This window comes from Amborella trichopoda, chromosome 9, assembly GCF_054954075.1.
Source record: "Amborella trichopoda isolate Santa Cruz 75 chromosome 9, AtrichopodaSantaCruz75HAP2 v2.0, whole genome shotgun sequence".
Lineage (NCBI taxonomy): Eukaryota > Viridiplantae > Streptophyta > Magnoliopsida > Amborellales > Amborellaceae > Amborella > Amborella trichopoda.
In genome coordinates, this window is record NC_142344.1 from 38,878,150 (window position 1) to 38,902,520 (window position 24,371).

The window sequence follows — 24,371 nt, forward strand, 5'->3', positions numbered from 1 at the left end:
CTGTGAATAATATTCCAAATCAAATAATCGCGTATCAAGATGGAAATATTGAAATAAAATTTCAACAACCTATAGTACAGGATGATATAGATATTAATAGGAAAAGAAATAAAAAACCATTAATACCTGCTAGAAAATCTTGTCATACTACTCTCGATGTCATAATACTTCCTTCTCCATCAATACCTACAACATCTTCAGACTTCCAATTACAAGGAGTCAAAAGAACAGCTGATCATGTAGTTATTCCCATGTATACATCTGAACCTGACATAGCTGAATTTCAAATACTTATTTTACAAGTAGAATATGATATAGATAATGATGATGCATATCTAGAAGAATATTTAGCTGCTAAATTAGAAAGAAAAAAGAGAAAAATAAATATTAATTATATCAAACAAGATTATCTTGCTTCAGAAAATCAGAGTATTAGGGAATGGTATCTTAAAACCTTTCAACCCAGGTTAGTAGAAATATTCCAAAAAAAATATAATAAATTCTTGAAAAAAGAAAGAGAAACAAAATGATTTTTTATATGGTTATATGTAATATGTACTCAATATAACATAAACATTCCTCAATTTAATACTCTTCAAACAATAGAAGAAAAAACATACATCAGCACGGATGGTACTACTACTGCTAGTACACACCCTCTTGAAAAAAGTATAATACTAAAAGGAGTAATAACCCCTTTAAGCAATGGAGAACCACCACAATCCCTATATGATATTAATGCAACACCATATAAAGTTCTACCAAAAGAAATAGGTAAAAAACAAGAACTAATACCGCATATAGTAGAACAAAACAATTGTACCAATTTATATATGCAATCTTTAGGAAAATAAGCAGAACGTATAGAAAGATTAGTTACTCCTCAAACTAAGGGAATAACTCCTTCTATTCCTAAAGCAGTATTGTTCAAACTTCCTCCAGAACTCAATAAAAATAAATTCCATATAGGATAAAATAATAAAACACTACTAGACCAGTTAATATCTAAATTAGCCCAACTAGATATCAAAGAAATCCCTTCTCCTAAACTCAGTATTCCTATACCAATACCCAGTATACATGTACCAACCATCCCAGAATCTTCAGATAGGGGAAAAACAAAAATATCAGAGCATGAGACTATGATGCTCCAAGAAGAGGATCCAATTATAGAAGATACTATCCAAAACCAAGAATCTGCTTTTATGGATACTTCACCTATTGATTTAAATAGAATAGCATATGGTAAAACATGGAAACCAATCATAGCTTTACCATACTATAAGAGACCTACACCTATTGATGTACAACTTAAAGAAGATGTCATATAACAAGATGTTTCCTATTCAAGAAGATCAATAGTCAACTGGACAATAGATGGTTTATCTGAACTCAAGATATTAGATGTCATGAGACATATGACAATGTTTGCGTCAACAAATAAAATGGCAGGCAATCCAGACCAAGAGGTTGCCAAAGCAATAGTAAATGGATTTACTTGCTGGTTAAGAGGCTGATGGGATTTCTATATAGATGATGAAACCAAAAACAGAATCCTCACCAATACAAGACAATGGACCGCCAGAAATGAACAAAATCAAGAAATAATTTATACTGAAAGTGATGCAGTAAACACCTTAATATATACGATCACATTACATTTTGTAGGAAGTACAGCCCTATTAGCAGCAAGATCTGAAGATCTCCTGTCCAACCTTCGCTGTCCTACATTATCCCATTATAAATGGTACAAGGACGTCTTTTTCTCAAGATTACTGATACGAGAAGATTGTCAGTTAGACCATTGGAAAGAAAAATTTATTGCTGGTCTACCATACTTATTTACAAAAAAAGTCAAAGAGAGACTAAGAAAGAAACATAATGGAGTTATAGTATACTCTGCATATATACTTGGAGAGCTATCAACAGAAATATGTGCTGAAGGATTAGCTTCATGTATTGATCTTAACTCAAAAGACAACTTGATAAACAGCAAATTACCAAGCGTAAAGAACTTGGTAATTTTTGTGAGCAATTTGGTTGTCATTTAGATAGAAAAAATAAACCTGAAAAGCTATATAAGAAAAAGAAAAAATGCAAAAAAGACAAATATAGGTCCAATAAAGTCCATAAAAAAATATAAAAAGTCTAAACAAAAATTTATAAAGAAGTTTTCTCCAAATACTAAAAGGAAACTACCAGTATGTTGTAAATGTGGAAAAGTTGGCCATTACAAACACTAATGCAAGTTAAAAAAGAAAATAGAAGCATTACACCTAGATGAAACAATCAAATCAAAATTATATAATATAATCAATTATGATACCACGTCCTCAGATTCTACTGAATTACATATAGCAAATATCCAAGATGATGACCTATTATGGATAGAGTCATCTGATTCTTCAGATTCTTCTACTGATACAGAATCATCTCATCAAATGGAAGAATCCAATTGCACTTGTCCTATACCCACTCATAATTTTCATATGCTTACTATAGAAGATAATAAAATCCTAGAATTACAAAATGTATCTCATCAAAATTCAGATACAGATGAAATAGAATTCAATCATCTTGTCACAACATTTAGTCCAGATCCGCCGGAAGATATACCAGAAACATCAGAAGCTAAACCACTTCTGATCACAACTTCTTCTGTAAATCAGATAGATAAAATTATGATTCAAAAATGGTTTGTTCAAGTCACTATTATAGTAGCAGAAGATTATCACTTTCAAACATCAGTCTTAATAAACTCAGGTGCTGACCTTAATTGTATCAATGAAGAATTAGTACCAACAAAATATTTTGACAAAACAACTCAAATCCTAAATACTGCAGATGGCAGTAGACTCTTTATTAATTATAAATTATCCAATGCTTCTGTTAGTTATAATCAACAATGTATCAACACACCATTTATTATGGTCAAAGGACTAAGCCAAGCTGTTATTCATGGAGTCCCATTTCTTACATTACTATATCCCTTATCAATAGATCAAACGGGAATATCTTCTAATTATCAAAATGTACCAATACACTTTGATTCTATTCATAAACCAAAATTAAAAGAAATCAATAATGTCAAAAGTCAATTACAAAGTACAAAAAAATTTCTTTGTACTTTAAAACAAGAAATTAAATATAAATATGTGGAAGAACAAATACAGAATCCTTTGATCCAACAAAAGATTCAATCCATTCAACAACAAATAGAACCTCTATCTGTAGTGAGCATCCCAATGCTTTTTGGGAAAGGAAAAAACATAGTATTAGTCTACCATACGAACCTGGATTTGATGAAAAACAAATCCCTACTAAAGCTAGACCAATACAAATGAATACTACTTTATTAGACATGTGTAGAAAAGAAATTACTGATCTCCAAACAAAAAAGTTAATAAGACCAAGCGCATCACCATGGAGTTGTACAGCTTTCTATATCAATAAAAATGCTGAAAAAGAACGAGGAGTTCCAAGATTAGTCATTAATTATAAACCTTTAAATAAAGTGTTACAATGGATTAGATATCCTATTCCCAATAAAAAGGATTTACTAGATAGAGTAGCAAATGCTTGTATATTTTCCAAATTTGACATGAAATCAGGATATTGGTAAATACAAATTCAAGAAAAAGATAACTATAAAACAATATTTAATGTACTTTTTGGACAATACGAATGGAATGTAATGCCATTTGGTCTCAAAAATGCTCCGTCAGAATTTCAGAAAATAATGAATGATGTATTCAATGCTTACTATCAATTCATGATAGTTTATATCGATGACGTCTTGATCTTTTCTGAATCCATAGATGAACATATTAATACTTTTATTCATGCAGTCCAGAATGCTGGTTTAGTTGTATTTGCAAGAAAGATTACTTTATTCAAAACAAATATTAGGCTTCTAGGCCACAATATCCATCATGGCACTATTATTCCTATAAATCGATCCATACAATTTGCTAACAAATTTCCTGATCAAATATTAGATAAAAAAGAACTTCAAAAGTTCTAGGATGTTTAAATTATGTTAGTGATTTTTATCCCAATCTTGCTATAGATGCTAAGCCTTTACATAATAGATTAAAAAAGAATCCTCCAACTTAGACGGATATTCATACCATAGCAGTCCAACTCATCAAACAAAAAGTCAAAACCCTTGTTTGCCATTCTCATCTTCATCCTACTGCTTTCAAAATAATTGAATGTGAAGCCTCAGAATTGGGATTAGGGGGTATTCTCAAACAACGCATCGATGGTCATGAACAACTACTCAGGTATACCTCTAAAGCTAGGAATCCAACGCAACAAAATTATTCTATGGTCAAAAAAGAATTACTTGCAATAGTCCATTGCGTTACCAAATTTCAAAGTGATATTCTCAATCAACAGTTTCTTATTCGAACTGATTGCAAAGCCGCTAAAGATATTCTGCAAAAAGATGTTCAAAACCTTGTTGCCAAACAAATATTTGCTCGCTGGCAAGCTATACTTTCTGCCTTTGATTTTACTATTGAACACCTTCCCCGGTCTTCTAATTCACTTCCTGATTTTTTAACCCGTGAATTTTTGCAGGGGGGCAACACTGACGCCAACGACGATTCACCATTATCACTTGCACTACAGCTCTTTGCAGCTAATAATAATAATACTCTGTCCAATCCACCTACCCTCATGAGCTCTCGTAGCAATTCCTCTCGCAGTGAGAAACGCCCTTTGACAATAATACCCTTTGAAGATGAGAACCCGCCTTTGGCAACCCTTTCACCTTCCATTTCTCCTGTTCACCAAATCACTTATCCAGACGCTAATACATCCACTCCCGCCTATACTCCAGCTCAATCAAAACCAAACCAAAGGCCTAATGTTCCTCGCTCTGCATATATTGAACGAGCATATCTTATATATATTACAATAGATGACCACCATACTAATATGGACCCTATCAAACTTGCTTCATTATATCTTATCAACCATTTGAATCCAAGCAATGGAGTCAAAACTCGTGAGTATTATGAAGTCATTCTTATGGAAACAGGATCCATCTCTGTTGTCCATTACTACCATTCAAAAATACAGATCAAGAAATTGCTTTCTTATGATGAATGGGGTTGCAATCCTGCTCAAGGCAAAAAATTACATAATCCTGATTTTTCATACGAATATTACAAGTATGCCGAATACATAGAAGCATGGCATAAAATGTTTTACTACCAAAATCCAAACAATACTCATAGTTGGTATATTCAATTTCGTTTACCCATTTTCGAAAGGTTCCCCAATTGGTTTAAAAATTTGTTTTTAGTTTGGGGATCAACCACTGCAATTTTACCTCCTGCTTTCCAAAAAGTGCAGGAGCAATTCGTTATATTCAATAATAGTGATGATAATACAGATAATCACTTATACTTTGTTGCACTATACCAACTCCCATGGATTATGAAATGGGAATACTCCATCTCTGTTAATAATACAGCCGACCATACTTATATCCTACGCCTGGGAAAAACCATCTCAGTAAAATGGTGGGACATCTTCAATATGGATCTCACAACTATCGTCCCTAAACGCATACCACCACAAAAACCTATATATAACCCCAGTCCACGTGGACATAATACAACCAATACTTCCTTTGACTTCCCCACATATTTGAGAAATATGCTACAAACAAACCCTAATGCTTCCAAAGAAACCTTGGACAACAAATGAACAAAATCTTTGCAGAAGCAGGAAGAAAGCCGATCTCATCAGATAAGACCGTATAGTCATCACCAGCTCACAACAATAGATATTTTTCCTTGGACGAAACAGACCTTGAAGAAGAAGATGATATAGACGAATTCAGTCAAAGACGAATTACAAAGGTTCAAGATAGAGAGAGTTGTGAATGATGGATTTATTAATTTTGTACTTTATTTTTTTAAAAAAATTACTTTTATGGGGTAATTTTGTAAATATTACTACAAGACAAAAAGGTAATTTTGTCATCCCCGTCAAATTTTCATCACCGTCAAATTGTGTCCATATGGGCGTGCAAGTCACTCGGTAAAGAAATTAACATATTTAGAGAGCTCTCTCTATCTCTAAAACCGATATCGGATTTCTCTCTTACCCCATATCCCGAAAATTAATGAAATCCTCTCGATCCCCTTCAACCCATTTCTCTTAATGTTCTTAGATAGAGAAAGAAGCGAGCCCTCTTCAAAAATGTACTCTCTTCGTGTTTTTTCTAATTTCAGATAAGAAAGCAACAACAAATGTCTACAAAAACCCAATTCCGCGCTTAAGATAGGCATTCTCCCAAAAGCCCAATCTGTAGAATGTAAGAGAGAGAGAGAAGAGAGCTTCTTTCAATCTTCCTTGTTTTTTTAGAGGAAGAGAGTTCTCTCTCACTAAAACCCTAATCTTTGTGGGTTTCTTGTGTTCTTTCTAGAGAGAGAGATCTCTCTAAAAGCCAAATCTTTGATGCGTTTTTCTCTCACCTCAGATTCCCAAATTAGAGAAATCCACTATATCCGGACAATGTAGAAACCAAATTGGCGGCAACTTTTGGGAGGTTGTCTGCAATGAACATGGCATCAATACCACTGGTGCATACAAAGGAGACTCTCTATTGCAGTTAGAGAGAGTGACGGTTTATTACAATGAAGTGAGCAAAGGCCACTACGTTCCAAGAGCTGTGTTGATGGACCTTGAAGGCTTGAACCATGGAAAGGTTCTTTTCGTTTGAATTTTCATGCCTGATAACTTTTGCTTTTGGGCAAAATGGTGCTGGGAACAACTAGGCCATAGGGCATTACGGAGAGGGGGCAGAGCTCATTGATGCATGTGTTTGATGTGGTCAAGGATGAGGGGGCAGAGCTCATTGATGCATGTGTTTGATGTGGTCAAGGATGAGGGGGCAGAGCTCATTGATGCATGTGTTTGATGTGGTCAAGGAGGTTGGGAGTAGTGGTCACGAAGGAGATTAAGAATTGTGCCTGCCTGCAACATCATCTCGCCAAGGATTTCTTACTTCTTTACCGGGTGACTTTGACACCCCGAAACATCATCGAAATATGGTCAGAGATTTGACGGTGACAGAAGGGGTTCTATGCAACCGGCGTGTATGACATAAGATCATTAGTCATATATAGCATGCCTCGTTTTGTTTTTCTTTACAAACAGCAAGTTGAGCTTAAATTTTACCTCTAAATACTCTTTCTTTCATGGAATCTTACGAGTTATCAAAGAAAATGATTATTATACTCTCTTAACTTGCTTTCAAAGAAATAATGTTTTCAAGTGCTTGATTTCTCTAAAGTAGGATTTTCCATATAAATTATCTGAAATGTGCTAAAATCTTATTTATGAAACTCCACTTACGATTAAAAGTTAAGCTACTGTAGACAATTGGAGAGAGAGAGGGAGAAACAAATAATAAAAGAGATAAAATGGGTCGATTCATTAGGACTTCATTCTTGAAGATAGAAGAGAGAGAGAGAGAGAGGATTTTTTAAGAGATAGAATCCCACTTTCCTTAACTTATTAATTGACATTAAGAAGTTTACATTTGCACTATTAAATATTTATAAGTATATAGAATTTTATGTCAAAAATGTTTGTTGAATTTTCTGCATTTTTGATAGAGCACAAGAGTTTAAACCACAATTAGAAGTATGAATCTGTCTTTGAACTATTGCTGGTGTCATTATTCAAGCTTGGCTCATTGATGGGCCTAAATAATCGACACATCATCCAATGTATTTGAACGCATGGGTAAGTTCTTAAAAGCATAGCTAAAATTCATCTCACAACCAACTAGATGTAAGGTAAAAGCTACAACGCTTAGCGAAACTGCCACCTGCATATCAAGATACAACCTTCCCTAATAACACACAGCACAAGAAGCTCACCCAAACTCTGCCATGGCCGGTCCCAACCCGGTCATGCTGGTCCCTAGTCCGGAAGGATTGTGTTAGGTAGGGAAGCTAGTGTAAAACTTTGCCACATCTTTTCATAAATCCTGAACTATAAGCTCACTCAACAACCTTCTCATTAGATGATCCCTCTTTTCTCATGAACTAAAAGCTCACTCAACAACCTTCTCATTGGATGATCCCTCTTTTGTTTTATTGGACATCGCCATAGAGCTCACACCCTCAACGCCCTTCCCTTTCTCCTTACAAACTTTATCTGGATATTTTGCAAGAGCAGCAGCTAGAGCTGATCCAACAGTCAAGCCGGGTTCCTCGTGCTCCTTGGTCTCATGACCTTTCTTCTCTTCTTCTTTTCTCTCTCCACATGTTTCTTTACTTTTACCTGCCTCGTCAAGTTTTGGATCCTCTGGGGCTGGAATTCCTGATCCAGTAAAAGGATGGCTTGGCACATTGCGTTTGAATGGTTCATGAAATGTGTCATACAAGCGCTTAACCTGGAGAGAGAGATTAAGATCAGATTCAAGAGGTGTATTTTCTTGTTTTCACAAGATGATGAAGTAGCAAAACAGAGTAAACACCAGAAAGAGTTGAATAAACAGCATTCACAACATAATTTCTTAAAAATGGGAAAAATAAAGACCTGGACCATTAAAAACAGGCCCAAGTTTCCATTATCTCGTTAGGAGGCATGGTTCAGAACAAGAACCGATAGACTAGTATAGACAGCCTGTGGCGTAGCATATGAATCAGAGAGAGAGAGAGAGAGAGAGAGATCATGACAGAAGTCTAGGAAAATAATTGAACATACCATTGTCTTAGACTCTTCAAAATGCTCATCCAAATGTGTGTGTGTGAGAGAGAGAGAGATCATGGTAGGAGAGTAATAAACGATCTTGTTGTCTTAGGAATGCTCATCCACATGAAACACAAGTAGAAGATATCGTGGTGTACTGAGAGAAATATTAGGAGATTACGTCTTAAGGAAATTGAGAAGATCTCGTACTTAGGAATCTCAAGCGATTCTTTAGAATTTAGTATGTATAGACCATGATTTATGAGAGAGAAGATAAGATGAATGGCCATGGTGCCTTGAGCACAACACGGCGTTTGTCACTCAAGACAATTAGACGAGAGGATAGTAAGCATATATTTCAATAAGAAAAGCAATAAGGTCACATGCTCGTGGGGGAGTAAAATCTACATGTATCTGAGCAAAAACCTACCTATGGGAAATTTTTGGACCACAAATATTGGGCATTTAATCTCTTCATTAAAAAAGGAAGAGTGTGCACCCTAGAACTGCATGAAAAAATCACTCTCGAAGATTGAAAATAGACTACTCAGATCTAGATGTTTACGGACTCAAAATCTTTTTTTTGGTTGTTTATTGAAAACATTCCCCTGACGATTATAAGGTGATTCCCAAAGATTTAAATAAATCCTTCCTAAGTGGATATTTTGTCCCTGGGAAAAGTGAACAATTTGCTCCCCCAATAGTACACCATACGCACCATATGAATTTGTTACCCGGGTGTACACCAACAATTTGCCCCCCAGGAGTACACCACAATAAAAAATAGACAGAAAGACGACAAGAAAAGTGACAGGAAGTTTACATGAGATCACCCCACAAGAATTAAAAAGCTGCACATGTAAGTGTTCTGCAACTTCCAGGCTAGAAAATACATGAAGAGGTTAGCTGCTTCGCACATGGTTTTGCTCAGAAACCATGATTCCTAGAATGCAGAGATACTCCAAACAATACAAATTAAGCCTAATAAAGCATCGTCATATACCTATATTAACACACTCCACAGTATACATACAATGATTTCTTTCTATGAAAACAAATCAAACATAATAAGAAATTTCAACATACTGAATAGGACGAGTATCAGGAGAATAACTAAGATCCCAACCAGACTAGTGTGACAATGCACATATAACTATGTACTGGAAATTCCTTGTTTCTTTATAGCACTCATTGATAGAAATCTCTTTTCTTTTAAGTCAAAAGATTAACATGCTTCATGAGCTGGAAATGCAATCCAGTATGAATTTGTGTACTGTGCGATAAAGTAGCAATCCAGTTCTATGAACAAAAAATCACAAACATTGAGAATACATCCTACTGCTTTTGACTTCATACATTCCACAACTGCGGAATAGAAAAAAAAAACGATCACAATAGGTACAAAACTTTCTGTAGCAGCAAAATACAATGTTGTCTAGATGAAACCTTGTATCAAAATACTAAATGAACGACCATGCCGTGAAATTTATGGATAAAAGGAAAGAATATCAGGCATTTTCCTATATTTCAAGAAAACAAAAAAAAATCAGGCATTTACCTTGTGTTCACCAATACCTGGGCAGCGAGCTAAGTCTTCCATGGAGGCATCCATAACACGAGAGAGTGACTGCAATGGCATTTACATAGAGAACATTCAGAATTAACAATCTTCATCAGTGATGCAGGAAAATTTGAGAAAACAGTAAAACAAAAAGAAACAAAGCCAAACACAAACATAATTCAAAGAAACCTAGGTTTTCTTCTCCACACCCAAACTAGGGTTGCAAAAGCCTGAGCTTTTCTTTTTTCTCAATCCTGGAAAATCACGTGACTGCCTTCTCCTAGGCCCCCAAGCACTTCTTTATAATATAATTTAATGTTCCAAGTACAAAAAGTGTCCAAATAAACAATACATACTCTCATATATCCAAACTTGAACTTAAAATTCGTAACAATAGTGGTACCCCTGTAAACAGTACCCATCCATAGTATTCATATAGTAAATAAAAATATAAAAAACCTTAGAATCCTTAAAAAAAAAAAACGTTAGAAATAAAATCCAAAACTAAAACTGTAATATACATCATTTAAAAGTGAAAAAAATTAAAAATAAGAATAATTTTACTCTCCATCATTTTCCCCTGGTTGGAAAAAACTCATCCTCAAGTTTTGAAGTGTGCTAAAATGAATTCAACATCAAAATCATCTTCTTCAACCTTCTTTTTCTTTGTTGGTTCAAATATTATTCGTGGTAAAAATAATTCCTAATGAAATAGATCTCGATATGTATATTGAGGAATCAATGCAAATCTATCAAATACAACTATCCTTGAACTCCTATTGAAAATCATGTACAAAACTTCAAACCCAATTTTATAGTTTTTAGAGGTTTTCTTAACATCTATTTTCATTACTTTCTGAAATCAGGGTCACAATTTGTGGTTTGTGAGTTGACCACGTTTCATCTGTGCTACTCTGATTCCAATGCCCTAAAATTCTTGAATGCTCTACCTCTTTGATATTAATGAGATCTTCAAATGCCATGATTCAGATGAGTCCTATTGTCTTCTCTCCATACTCTTTACCCTCTTCCAAAATCCTTTCATTATCATCTTGATCCTTATCATATTTCAAATCCCCTAAATGATCTTATTGTTCATCAGAGTATCTATCTGAGGAATTCCAGGAACTTACAATCCCTATTACAGTTTTACATCAACCCTCTATATGAGGTCGAACACCCTTGATTCTGGCCTTGAAGCTTATACACTCATAGTTCTAAGAAGACAAATATACAGACAAGTAAAAAAACATCAATATGGGCCCGTATACCTGACTATGTGTTGGGGTACTATCCACGAATCTGCTACTTCTCGAGCTGAGGCTTCAAGTGAATTAGGATCAACAATTTCTTTCTCTATCTTAATGATTTCTACACCACAGATCAGAAGATGGTGACATCAGGACCTATCTCTTGAATGCCCGTGCAATCGGTATTGTCACTCCCCTTGTCTCTCTATCACGCACAAAATGGAAATGGGTGCGTATCAATTTTTTCCTCCCCCTTCTCACTGAAAAGTGGATTTAAGTAGACTTCCTGAAGTGATAAGGATGAGAATCCATGAAGTATATCCAAATCGTTGACCATATCGGTTTTCTCTCATGATTTGGTTTGAAAAGGTAAGCTTGTATCCTTGTTTGAATTTGAAAGCGCTTCCAGATAGCTTTAATGATAATTTTGTCCTTGTTTGATCTTGATCTTGCAATAATGTTCTAATTTGATTGTGCAACTACCAAGATTCGTTGCGAGATTCTATGAGAAAATCAAGGAAAGTGGTTATTTCTTATCCGTCGTCGATTAATCTGCAGAACAACATTGACATGTCTTGGTATTTCCGCTGCTGCATTCTGATGCCAAAACCTTTCACCATGAAATTTTGAGAGATAATAGAGGACTCAAAGACGAACACAATGTTTCAAACCTCACCTCAAATGGATCACAGACGAGAAAGATACGGCCCGTCGAAGTGAACCGATTTCTGCTACAGATTGCGACGGCAGATCTGAGGATTGCGGTAACCGCTTCCACCACAGGGGATTATAAACCTTGGGAATATGATAGTTTTGTGGAGGGGACTATGACACACATCTCCACAAAATTTGGGCTCAAGACTCTCCATATCTTGGGCAAAACGATCTAGCGACAGTCAAACTTTTGCACAGTTTTCATGGTTACTATTCCAGAGCTTGTTGCTTTCTCATGAAAGAATCATAGGATGCTGCACTTACATGGCTGATAGGGCATTGAGTAAGGAATCCAATGGTCTAGGTTTAATGAGAAAACTCTTTATAAATTGGGAGAAATCTCAAATTTAGCGACCGGAGTTCATCTTGGCTATCTGTCTGGCACGTAATGCATAAGGATCTGGCTGCAAATGAATATGGATGATGGGTTAAGCCATCTCCAAATGACCTAAATCTTTGAGATTAGGGGTATATAATTTCCAAGAGCTTCGGATCAATTCCCAAAATATCAAGCTCGGGGTCGTTGGTCAAGGCATATCTTGGCCGCCGATGAATCATGACCGGTGGGCCAAATGATGTCCAATTTATATGGTTCTTGGACTAGAGGCATATGAGGTCTCAATGAATATATTTGTAAAGACACACCTCATTTTGATATCATATGATGCGGTTTCCTTATGCTCCATCTGTCAAACACTCGTTTGGTAGACGATGGAGTCAAAAACGTATTGTACTGCATCAAACTCTTCCAATATTGTGTGGAGAGGTGTATTACAGCCTCGGAAATATATATCCCAGAGCTTGTCTCAAACTGAGATGGTCTAATGGTCCTTTACGACCGGTTGTTAGCCAAGATGCGCATATTTGACTGACGTCGGATTTGAAAGTGTATCATACTGTATCGAAACTCTTCCAATATTATGTGGAGAGGCGTATTGTTTCCTTGGGAGTATATGTCCCAGAGTTGGTCTCGAATTGAGATGGTTTACTTTTGCTATCATTGTTCCTAGAAAGATCATACTCCATTTATCATATCAAGGGCATGACTTGCAAATATCTTCAAGAATCACATCCTTCGGGTTTGTATAGTGACCCACCGTCTTCCAAGATATATTGATCTGGCGTCCGCTCAATACTTATTTCATGCGCCACGCCATAGCCCGATTGATGCATTTTTCCAAGTGTATTTAGTCTTGCATCATGACTAAAAATACACCCAACAATGATCAACAAAAACTTGCTAAAATCAGTAAGATCTACATTTGATTTCGCAAAATTTGGGCCAAATTCAGCCAACCCTAGATTTGGTTGGAGATCATTGGCCTTGTTGTTGAAGGAGCTTTGATACCAAATTAAAGAAGGGAAAATTGAAGAAAATAGTAAAATCAGCGAGAAACAAAGCCAAACACAAGAATGATTTACAGAAATCTAAGGTTTCTTCTCCACACCCAAGGTACGATTACAAAAGCTTGAGCTTTTCTTTTTCCTCAATTCTGGAAAATCACGTGACTGTCTTCTTCCAGGTCCCCATGCACCTCTTTATAATATTATTTAACGTTCCAAGTACAAAAAGTGTCCGAACAAATCATACATTGACCCATATCCAAACTTAAACTTAAAATTCGAAATGACAATTTTAGCCTCATGAACAGTACTAATAAACAATATTTATAATAGTACTCATAAAGTAAATAAAAAATATAAAAACCATAGAATCCCTAAACCTCAAAAAAACCTAGAAATAAACCCTAAGACTAACACTATAATATACATCTTTTGAAATTGAAGAAAAATTAAAAATAAGAAATTTTCCCTCATCCAATGAGCCGATAAATAAGTGATTGATAATAAGTGAACTATACACACTACAAGAAAATTGCAATAACCGAGACGAAATCAACGAAATTAATGGAATATTGCAAAGACTAGGATCAACTCATTTAACTTAGTAATAAAAAAACTAAATCACGAAACCGAAGAAACTAAGATCCAAATCTTCGACAAAAGAAGCAGGCAGAAACACTCGAACGCCCAATTCTATATCAACTAAGAAAAAACTAATATTACATAAAAATCAATAAAGACCTAATTAAAGTCAATTGCAAAGTAATTCTAGACTTGAGTTTGGAGGCAAAAAAAAAGTCTGGACCTCACTGAAGGAATTAACCTTGACAAAGCAGAAGATATATAGATATATGACCAAAATAGAAGTATGTCAAGATAGAGTATCCAGGAAAAATATTCACGCATCAACCTACTTTGGGACAAGAGAGTACCAATACAACTACAGACTAACAGCCTTACCCCAAAAGCAGACCCCAATGTGACAACATCACTCTTGTTCACACGCCGCACAACTGAAAGTGCATGTGATAGCTGCAAAACATTAAATAGTTTCAATCTATATGACATTGAGAGGTAATCATATCAATCCAGTGTAAATCATGACAAACTTAACATGTTTAAAAGTATTTCTAACACAAGATCATGGACGATAAAGTCAATTTAATTTCGAAAATGTTCAAAATAAGTTACCCGTGACAAATAGTCACTGTCTGTTCGCTCCTGAATAATGTCAGCAGGCTTATTTTCGTATACTTTTATGGTCTCCAAATACCGTCCACATTCTTCCAAGCTATGCAACAAAGAAATAAATTAAAAAAAGAAAAAGAAAACAAACACGGTTAGTAGCAAGAATTTTTCAAAATTTGTGAAAATTAAAAAGCCAGCTTGTCAATAAGTCAAGATAAAAATCTTCCTGTGAGAGGCTATGACTAGGTTCTAAAGGGTGTAACATTTTAAAATTTTGCTGCAGACTGAACTGAGCACCTTTCACCAAAGCCCCTATAACATGGTCTTACAAAAGCCTATAATGAAATTTTATTGAGTGAAACTAGAGTCACTGGACTGAAAAATACAGAAGAAAAACAAAGTTTACCCCAAGAAAACTTATTGTCACTGTTGCTAACTTGGTGCACCAAAAGAAGAAAAAACAACAAAGCTCACACACTAGAAAATTGACCTAGACTCACCTTCTAGGGTTTGTGTCACCCCATATGATCTCCCCGATCGATGGCACACCTTGTAGGAGACTAATTCACCTCTTTTCTTCTCTATAGGTTAGGTTTCACTCTTTCAGAGAATAGGTGGTTTTGGTTGTAGGGTTTCCTATCTCTTTTCTCAGATCTCTCACATAAGACAAGATATCCAAAACCCTGCCCAACCCCTCATGCACCACCTCTCCTTCTCTCTCACAAATTCCTTTTCATCAAGCCCTAAAACCCTACTTTTCTTGGAATTCACTTCTCTCTTTGACCTCTCTCTATACTCCACATGATGCTCTAAATCTCAGGGAAAGATATGGTGATCTCAGCATAAAGTGGTGGGTTACCCTTTATATAGAGGTTTAGGTGAATTAACCTGATCCATGGTGTGAAAAGGCAGATCTCAGTCATCCATCCCTTGGCTAGCCATCATGGATAAAGAGTGGATCTTAACACCATTATCCCTTAGGACTCCTAGATCCCAATCATCTTCCAATCTCTTTATGTTATTAGATTTCTTCATAGCACTAGTAGATCTAGTAGGATTCTCCAATCTCCAAAACTCTTAACTAAATAAGATCTCCTATGATTGATCCAATCTCGTACCCAAGTTGAATTTTGACTTTGTAAAAACAGATTTTATCCAAGTACAACCATTTTTATATTTCCAATTTGCAATCATCCATGGGCTCCATGAATCCCCTAGACATAAAGTGGGCCTATGCCATTGACTTTAGGCCTAAAGGTCATCACATCCCCTCAACCTAAAGTGGTCCATGTGGGTCAATTGGTCGAACCATGTGGGTTCAATATTATGCCACATACAATGAACAATTGACCTCAACTTGGGGTGAGAAAAAATTAACGACCTCTTTTGTAACAAATTAAAAATAATAAAACATCCATGATCTAAAATAAAATATCGCAATCCTGTGTTTAATATAGAGAAAACAAAACCATTTTATTTTCTTGAAAAATCCTTTGGAAAGTCACTATTAAAATTATTAGCAGCCAATGCTAGCATTGGAAATAGAAAATCCACTAGGCATTTAGTAACTAACCTACGATCTCATCTACACCTCAAACTAAAATAACAGAACCGTAACAAAGTCTCCAATGCAAGGGGCTCGTGATTGGTTGTCAAACCTGACTAAGACATAAATGTGCCACAATGTATGCATAGATTCCAGGTGTGTACCCAAGGATAAGTTTGAGTCACATTGACCAAGTATGGAGTTGTAGTGTCCAGGTTCCCTCCTTCATGCTTTGTTGGAGGCATTGTCGAAGCTCTTAGGCACTCGTCCTCACAAGGCACCATCCTAACATACAGGAGCCTATTTCATCACCTAGGTAAATGATATCTACTGGGCTGATATCGACCTCGATAGGGTACCTGTTAATAGGGGGTAATCCTATCTGGCCCAGGGTGTGCGTCCATTCTTATAACCAAGGCCTAATTGTACACCATGGCAAGAGTGAAAGAGCCCATTATGTCCCAAACAGAGATAGCTCCAACCAATTATAATGGCCTATTTCATCGAAGTAGAGCCTACTCAATCCTGCCCTAATGGCCTATTTCATTCAAGTAGAGCCTATTCACATCACCCTAATGGCCTATTTCATCCAAGTAAAGTTCATCTACATTAATGGCCTGTCTCATCCAAGTAGGGCAGGCTCACATAACCTATTTCATCTATGTGAGTCTTAACACACCCACTCATGCTAGGAAAGTAAAAAAATAAAAAAAATCTTGAACTACAAACACCTAGGGAAGACAAAAAGAACATTTATTAAAAAGATCCAAGTATCAAGGCCTTTGAAAGCCACAAAACTCCAACACTTCTCAATCTGAAAATGAATTTGTGTCCAAACAAGAAAAAAATTATTTATGGAAAATAATTCAGCACAACCCAAGTTTTTTATTTGTGAATTTTCATTAGACCTGTGAATTTGACTCTCTGTGTTTTCCCGAGTCAAAAATAATTTTTTATGCACTGATAAATACAAACATGCATGCAGTCATGTATATATCACTGGCAATGTAGATGAAAACGCGGAGTTGCGACTGTTAAAGAGAAAATCCATCTCCAGAATCAAAACAAACCAACTTTGATATTTATAGATGCCGGAACAAAGTAGAAGCAACATAATCCCTAGTTTAGGAATCTATTTATCAAAGAACGATAAAACCTATAGAATCCAATGAATTCTGCAGCCACACAAAGCCATCTACACTACTTTGACAAAACTAAGGTAACCATGGAATAATGAATTCTGCAGCCACACAAAGCCATCTACACTACTTTGACAAACTAAGGTAACCATGGAACAAGGACAGTGATGGATGTAAGGCTATGGCAAGAAGGTGACTGCTCTAAGTTATTATTCTAGGCACATGGAGAAGGTTTTGCTTCTATTTGTGGACACCAGATCATTAGGCAGCTGCTTGCAAAGTATAACGGGGTTACTAATAAGGAGGATATTTAACTAATTGATGGATCAGGACATGTCTACATAGAATTATTTGAGTTGAAATCAATTGCAAGAGGTGGGTTTCCTTGTGTTCTGAAGCAATACATTGAGAGTTCAGTACAAATCCTAACAAAAAATAAAAAAAAAGGAAATTTTTCAAAAACACACCTAGAAAATCAATTATTCAACATTTCACTCATTTATCAAAACAACAACACCTAAGATATAAATTATTCTAAGTAATGGTGATATGCCCTTTGATGAGTTGTTTGAAATTAAATCAAAAGAAATGGGTGAGATTATGAATAGCTGATCTCTTGAGTGCTTTGTGATAGATTTTCCAAAAATGAAATTGTCATTTTCCCTAAACAGATAAACCAAAAGTATAAGATGCATTTCAGAAACTGTTGTTCGAACAAAAGCATCATAAGCAAGGGCTTCTGAGAGATACATTTTACAAACCATTTCAAATCACGGTTTCTTATTGTTAATTCTATTGCATGCTTTTATTCCCAAAAACATGGGCTTCTATAATTGGTAGTTTCCTGTCTTCTTATACCATTTTCTTGACGTCCAACTTGTTGATCTTCAAAAGATATAGGAGACAATTTCAAAAAAATGGAAGAGTTGGCATCATACCTCCAGCCGCATAAAAGGGTACAGTCATGAAGCAAAGCAGTCCTTGTAACTTCAAGTAAAGGTTTCACCACATCTTCCTAACAATCACAGATCAATAACATTGAGGTCTTGATACATGCTAGGAAAATGCCAGCCCCAAAATATAAAAATAAGATCCCTAGACATTTGCTCTCAACAACTTTAGACTTTGCATATGAATTGTCAGTCCAGTCATCTTACCAAATCAACATGGCATAAAACAACCCGAAGCCTAAAATTCTTCTGTAACTCTCTGATCCGATAATATAAATAGTCAGGGTGAAGAAGATGGTACCGCAAGCTGTGTACCAATCATCAAATCAGCCCACATATAAAAGGATCTGGAAAAGACAAATGTATGTTGCTCTAATTTATCCTCAATTGTTTTTGTGATCCAAAAAGAAAACAGAAGGAAAGTGTGATAAGAACATCAAAAGTACGTGATAATCCAAGTTCAATAATTTTTAAGTTTGCACGGGTCTGGAAATCAAGTAGGGCGCAAATGTAATTTACATAGAGGATATGTGACACATGAATGATCCAACAGTGCAACTATCCACCCTGGCAACACGTTGCTCCATTGATCGTCTATAAATGAAACGAACCATTCATTTCAAAAGTTCATTCAAGATTATGATATGTACTTCTTGGTAACGTTAAGGCTTCATCATCAACAGTGTCAAATTGCCAGTCTTACACTATCAGCCCAGTGCTACATTGCAAATAGCATAATAGCAAAGAAAGGCCATTTGAGGTTTTCTCTTCTATATCATAAAACATGGACCATGAGTGGTGTTGTCAATATCCCCTTAATTGTAAAAGATAGCAGCAAGTGGACAGTTAACCACCATTGCATCTTCAACTGTATTGAGTCTTTATTGAAAGAACAATCCCAAAAGAAACCTAACTAGGTGCGAATTCACCCTATTTCCTCTAATTGAGTTCCATGTTATTCGATGCCAATCTACAATAATTCAATGGCTGCAAAATAGACACCCCTCGGTATCTCTTTCAAGCATCTTAGTGTGGTCATGATCATCAGGTGTCTATTTTGCAGTGATCGTCTATAAACATCGAAGAGTAGAATATACACTGATCTTAGCAGATAACTCTTTCAGGATTCAAGCTGAACTACGTAAGTGTAAACTTATAGTGGAAGTGGCATCAAATGGAATCTTACATCTATTTCCCCCAAACAAGAAAATCTGTATGAGCATCATCAGTAGAAAATTTTGAACTCTAGTGCCTATCAAGTACTCAAAATAATGTTTTATAAGAGAATATCATGAAAGGAAACATGGTTAATGGGGAGAACCTTAAATATAGTGCACAGGAAGTTTGCCCCAGCTGATAGTCCGGAACGATATCAGCAAACATCCACCTCGCATTTCGAATGTGTTTAAGCAATGGATTTCCTTGCTGCACAGAATACATGACCAACAAACAAAGTTTGCCAAATGAGTTAATATAAGAAGAAATGTAATTCATATTAGAAGTCGATGAGGTATAATATAGATATACAAATTTGAAATTCTGAATGCAAGGGTGTAGAAGAAAGAACTACAAATCATGTGGATTTGTAAGAGCAGTCTGAGACTGAGGAGACAATTTTGGTCTAAGCTAAAACATGTGTTACCATACCAATAATGACCAGTGATCAGATAGGAGTCATCTTTAATAAACAATCAACTACTTGAATATTTTTATTCTGGGCACCGGGAGTCTTAATTATGACAAGAATTACACACAGTATATGTTTATCTACTCCAATGCATACTTTATTCCTATCTGTCTTTACAACTAGAGCAAATTAAGCATACTTCCAAAGTATACTTTTCCCCCAACTAAAACATGCACTATCGATACCAATATTTACCAATGATAAACTTGGGACCTTCTTTACAAAACAAAACAACTATTTGATTGTTTTCGGACCTTTGGATAGTTCAATAGCGATGGGATCCCTACCCGTGGTAAGAACGGAACTCAAGACGTCATGTTTTGGTGCTCCGCCACCCTAACCACCTGACCTTGAGCTCATTTCTAGTTTCACACCTAATTGCTAATGAATAATCATGCAAGATAGGAGCATTAACAACTAGAGCAACTTAAGCATGATTCAAATGCATACCAGAATATGAATTCATGAAGAGCAATGTCCCAAATCATAAGGCTTGATATGACCAGCAACGACCTTAAAATTGAAGAAAAAAAGACATACGAAGTAGCCACAAAAGGTTTGGATAAACCCATAAAAATAGATTCATGGACTAAACTGACTCAACTGTGAATTGTAGTTATCCTTCAAATTGAGGCAGAAATTTCAAGTATTGACATATGCTTATTAAAGGCTGTAAAAACTAACCTGTCTACGACTAACGAGAACTGCATTGCAACCTTGGACAGAAGGAGAGGATGATGAAGAAGAAGAAGGCCCAGCTGATGCAATTTGCCTTCAAACAACCGAAAACAAATTTTAAAAAGGAACTCGAAAACATAAGGTTAGCAACAATCAGAACAAAAGAAACTAAAAATAAAAATAAAAATGATAACAAATGACCCACCTTCCATTCCCACAGTTAACATATCAAATAACAAAGAAAATAAAAACACCCAAAAAAAAAAAAAAACTATGAACAGAAAGCTAATGGACTAATGGAATAATTCCAATAAGATGGGCCCCATAGAGAGAGAGAGAGAGAGAGAGAGAGAGAGAGAGAGGACTACTAACCTTGGGGTGTTCTCTGAAACGGTGGGAGCAGGAGGAGGGGTATAAAACTCCGAGTTTTTTATGAAAGAAAAGGCCTCAGAGAAAGGAGGTAAAGAAGGAGAAGAGGAAGAGGGGCGAAAAAGTGACGGGGGAGGTTGAGGTTTTGAAGCTTCGAAGACCTCCTGGTAAGATGGGATCTTTATGAAGCTTCTCTGCTGCTCTTCATTTTCTCTCTCTTGCATCCTCTTCTCTCTCCTCGCTGCTCCGTGATTTTCACTCTCCGCACTCCTACTCTATTCTCTCTTTCCTAACTGCCTCTAGTGCGGGCGGGTCATCTAGGTCTGTTTGGGTACCTGGATTAGATTGCCCTGGGGATAGGCTTATTCTGGAATTGGTTCATCTTCGAATTCGTCTGTCCTGGGATAAGGTTGTTTGCTGTTTGGATAGCACTTGATAAGAAACATGGATATGCCTAGCACCTGATAAGAAACATGGATATGCCTGTCCACTGTTTGGATTGCCTGGAATAAATGAATCCATGGAAATTTAGTTGCAATTGTTGTATTATTACTCTTTAATTAATTTTATAATAATTAACTCCACAAATTCATTCAAAACTTGAAAATATTATTTCTAAGTATGATGAAATCCTTATTTTTTTATTGTTCCTTCCATTGTATCCTATATAATATATATATATATAGGAAGATGCTAGGGTGAGCCCACTAGCTCAAAGGAAAAAATGAGCTCAACGGCCCAGATTGAATCTGAGTCAATCTGACGATCACGGATGTCTGGTAGTGTTTGAATTTTAATTTTTTTCAACAAATCCAAATCACTTGAAATTTGAAGCGTATGAACATAAAAAATAAGTGAAGCTTCGAAAAATATCAAAAAAATATTTTACATGAAATAAATTGACCAAAATACCCCCGAAAAGTTTCGTGGGTATTTTGATCAATTTGTTTTTTAGAAATAATATTATTCTTATTTTATTAGGTGCGGCTTGATGAGAAGAACACACGTCTAAAATTTCAAGTGATTTGAATATGTAGAAAAAAATTAAAATTCAAACATTACCGAACATCTGTGATCGTCAGATCGACCCAGATTCAATCTAGGCCGTTGGGCTCATTTTTTCCTATGAGTTAGTGGACTCACCTAAGCTTTTTCCTATATATATATATATCTTACATATCAAATATTCAATTAACATCGATGTTTTGGGAAATCATGAAGTTATATACTTTGCTATTTTGAAACTTAGAATTAAATTATCTCTAATTCTTGTAGGGCAAACAATGTAGCTTGTGAAAAAAAAAAGAAAAAGAAGTAAGTTTATTCCAATATCTATTAGATGAAATATTGAACTTTCTACTTGTAATTTTTTGTTTAATTGCAAAACGTCCATCACAAAACACATGATTGAATTTTTAAAGGATACATGTTTTAATCAATTTTCCCCAAAATCAACCAGTTTGATTGGTGATGACAAGGACCTATTGGCCATGAGTATGTTCTCGGGCTTCAAGTCTGTATGAACAATGCCCATATCATGGCAATAGATCACAACTTCCATAAGATGCTTAAATAGAATGGCAGCCTCAGGTTCATAGTACAAAGCTTCATCACCAAATGCACATAATCCTCTTCTTCATATACAGCTTTGAGGGCCACCACATTTGGGTGGCCAGACAATTTGACCAACCTATCTTTGGCTATGGACTTACAAGCCAGGGTCCCACTAGTTAGCTTATCCTTAAAGGCTTTGATAAGGCCAAATTGGCCCCAACCTAATTGCTCACCTAACACACATTGATCCTCTAATTTAAAGGTCTTCTTTGCATCAAGAATGGATTTGATAAGAAAAGGTGTCTTATAATAGTTGCAAAAAGGGATTGATGAGCTATTGGTGCTCTTGATAATAGCCATTTAAAGACTTGAAGAGCTCAATACCCCTAATTGGACTTCTTTTCAGCAAAAATTGCAGCTTCTTCTGATTAGTGTTTCTGGGTTTTGAAGGAATCCCCAAATGCATATGTTTTATAGAGCTTGATGCATCATCATAACAGTCTACAAGAAGAAAAGGGCCACCTAAAAGGTTTTGAACCTGAAAGTCAAATTTTGTAAACATCAGATATGCAAATAGGATAGAAACCAAGTGAAGAGGTAAAGAGGAGTTCAGTCGATTAGCAGTAGCACCAATTATCAGAATTCAGAAACAATGAGATCAAAACATAAACTAAACTGAAACCGTGTAATAAGTTCAAAACTATGAAAGTATTTCTGAACATATCAACCCTTACAATCGCTTAATATATCCAATATTAAAGAAACATAGTTTTAAATTAGTTATCAATCTGATCTTGGAAAACATAGACATTAAAGATGATGGCGTAGTTGAGGAAAAGAATTTTCATGTACCCTCAATTCAATAAATGAGAAGCATTTCTCCAAAACTTTACACAGAAATTCTCATTGCAACTGACACACCACCTCATCTTAAAATTTTACCAGAGAAAAACAGTTTTTACAGTGAAAATGATCAGAAAACAAAAGTTCGTCAAAGAAACAGCAATTTAACAAATAAAAATGGATACTACTACTAATTACACCAAAATTACACATGAATCACATATTCTAAAAACAGAAAATTAGTGAGCTTGATCATTTCATTTGAAAAATAAATGCAAGTAAATTTCAGGTGAAAAGGAGAGAGTTCAGTGAATACCTCTCATTTCTCTGAGATCGAAGAACTGCACAAATTTGACTGGGCTTGAGGCTCCTCAAGAGATTCCTCATTGGCCTTCGAGGTTGGGGTTCCAGGAACTCCTCCTATATGTAAGCCTATAAGTTTCTCTCACTAGTGGGTTCCTAAACTCCTCTTCATATCTTCGTTTTCAATATCGGGGTTCTGAATTCTACAATCATCTACTACTCTGCAAGTTTGTCGAACAAGAGAGAGCTTGATTTCATCTTTACCTGTGGCAACCTCATCAATCTTTTCTTGGTTATTATCTTTGCTTTGATTAAACAGATCTAAAACCCCAAAACCTTCGTCTCCTTCTTCTGAGCTCTCCCCTTCTGATTCTCGCTTACCATGCAAAACTTCTTGACAAAAAAAAAAGTTCTGGATTTAGGGCTTCTCTAGTGATTTAGGGCTTACATGACTCAGGGCAATTTGGCGCGCACTACACAATCCACGTCATATGCGCTACCCAAACAGTGAATTCGAATTG

At 35.7% G+C, this 24,371-nt stretch overlaps 1 protein-coding gene across 6 annotated transcripts; it reads right to left on the reverse strand.

Annotated features, from left to right (window-relative positions):
• Positions 1-7,677: 7,677 nt before the first annotated feature.
• Positions 7,678-24,270, reverse strand: ERCC1 (nucleotide repair protein). Of its 6 annotated transcripts, none has more exons than XM_020670214.2 (11): positions 23,864-24,270; positions 23,089-23,242; positions 21,154-21,653; positions 20,788-20,875; positions 19,738-19,841; positions 18,624-18,723; positions 18,405-18,481; positions 14,785-14,884; positions 14,554-14,625; positions 10,283-10,351; positions 7,678-8,425 (listed from the first exon to the last, which is right to left on the reverse strand). In XM_020670214.2, exons 3-11 carry the CDS (start codon positions 21,372-21,374, stop codon positions 8,084-8,086), a joined length of 1,173 nt encoding a protein of 390 aa, XP_020525873.1. In that variant the 5' UTR covers positions 21,375-21,653; positions 23,089-23,242; positions 23,864-24,270; the 3' UTR covers positions 7,678-8,083. The 6 variants fall into 6 exon arrangements, with proteins under 6 accessions (XP_020525873.1, XP_088703894.1, XP_020525874.1 ...); XM_088847768.1 differs by having other exon boundaries at positions 22,632-23,242; XM_020670215.2 differs by lacking the exon at positions 23,089-23,242.
• Between the last annotated feature and the right edge of the window lie 101 nt (positions 24,271-24,371).

Excerpts from the sequence above, each read along its gene's own strand:
- ERCC1 (XM_020670215.2), bottom strand. The coding sequence starts at position 21,374 with ATGCAAGAGAGAGAAAATGAAGAGCAGCAGAGAAGCTTCATAAAGATC. Across the intron at positions 18,724-19,737 it reads TCCTGTGCACTATATTTAAG|CTTGCGGTACCATCTTCTTC; the intron begins GTTCTCCCCATT and ends ATTGGTACACAG. Across the intron at positions 18,482-18,623 it reads TTTTATGCCATGTTGATTTG|GAAGATGTGGTGAAACCTTT; the intron begins GTAAGATGACTG and ends TGTGATTGTTAG.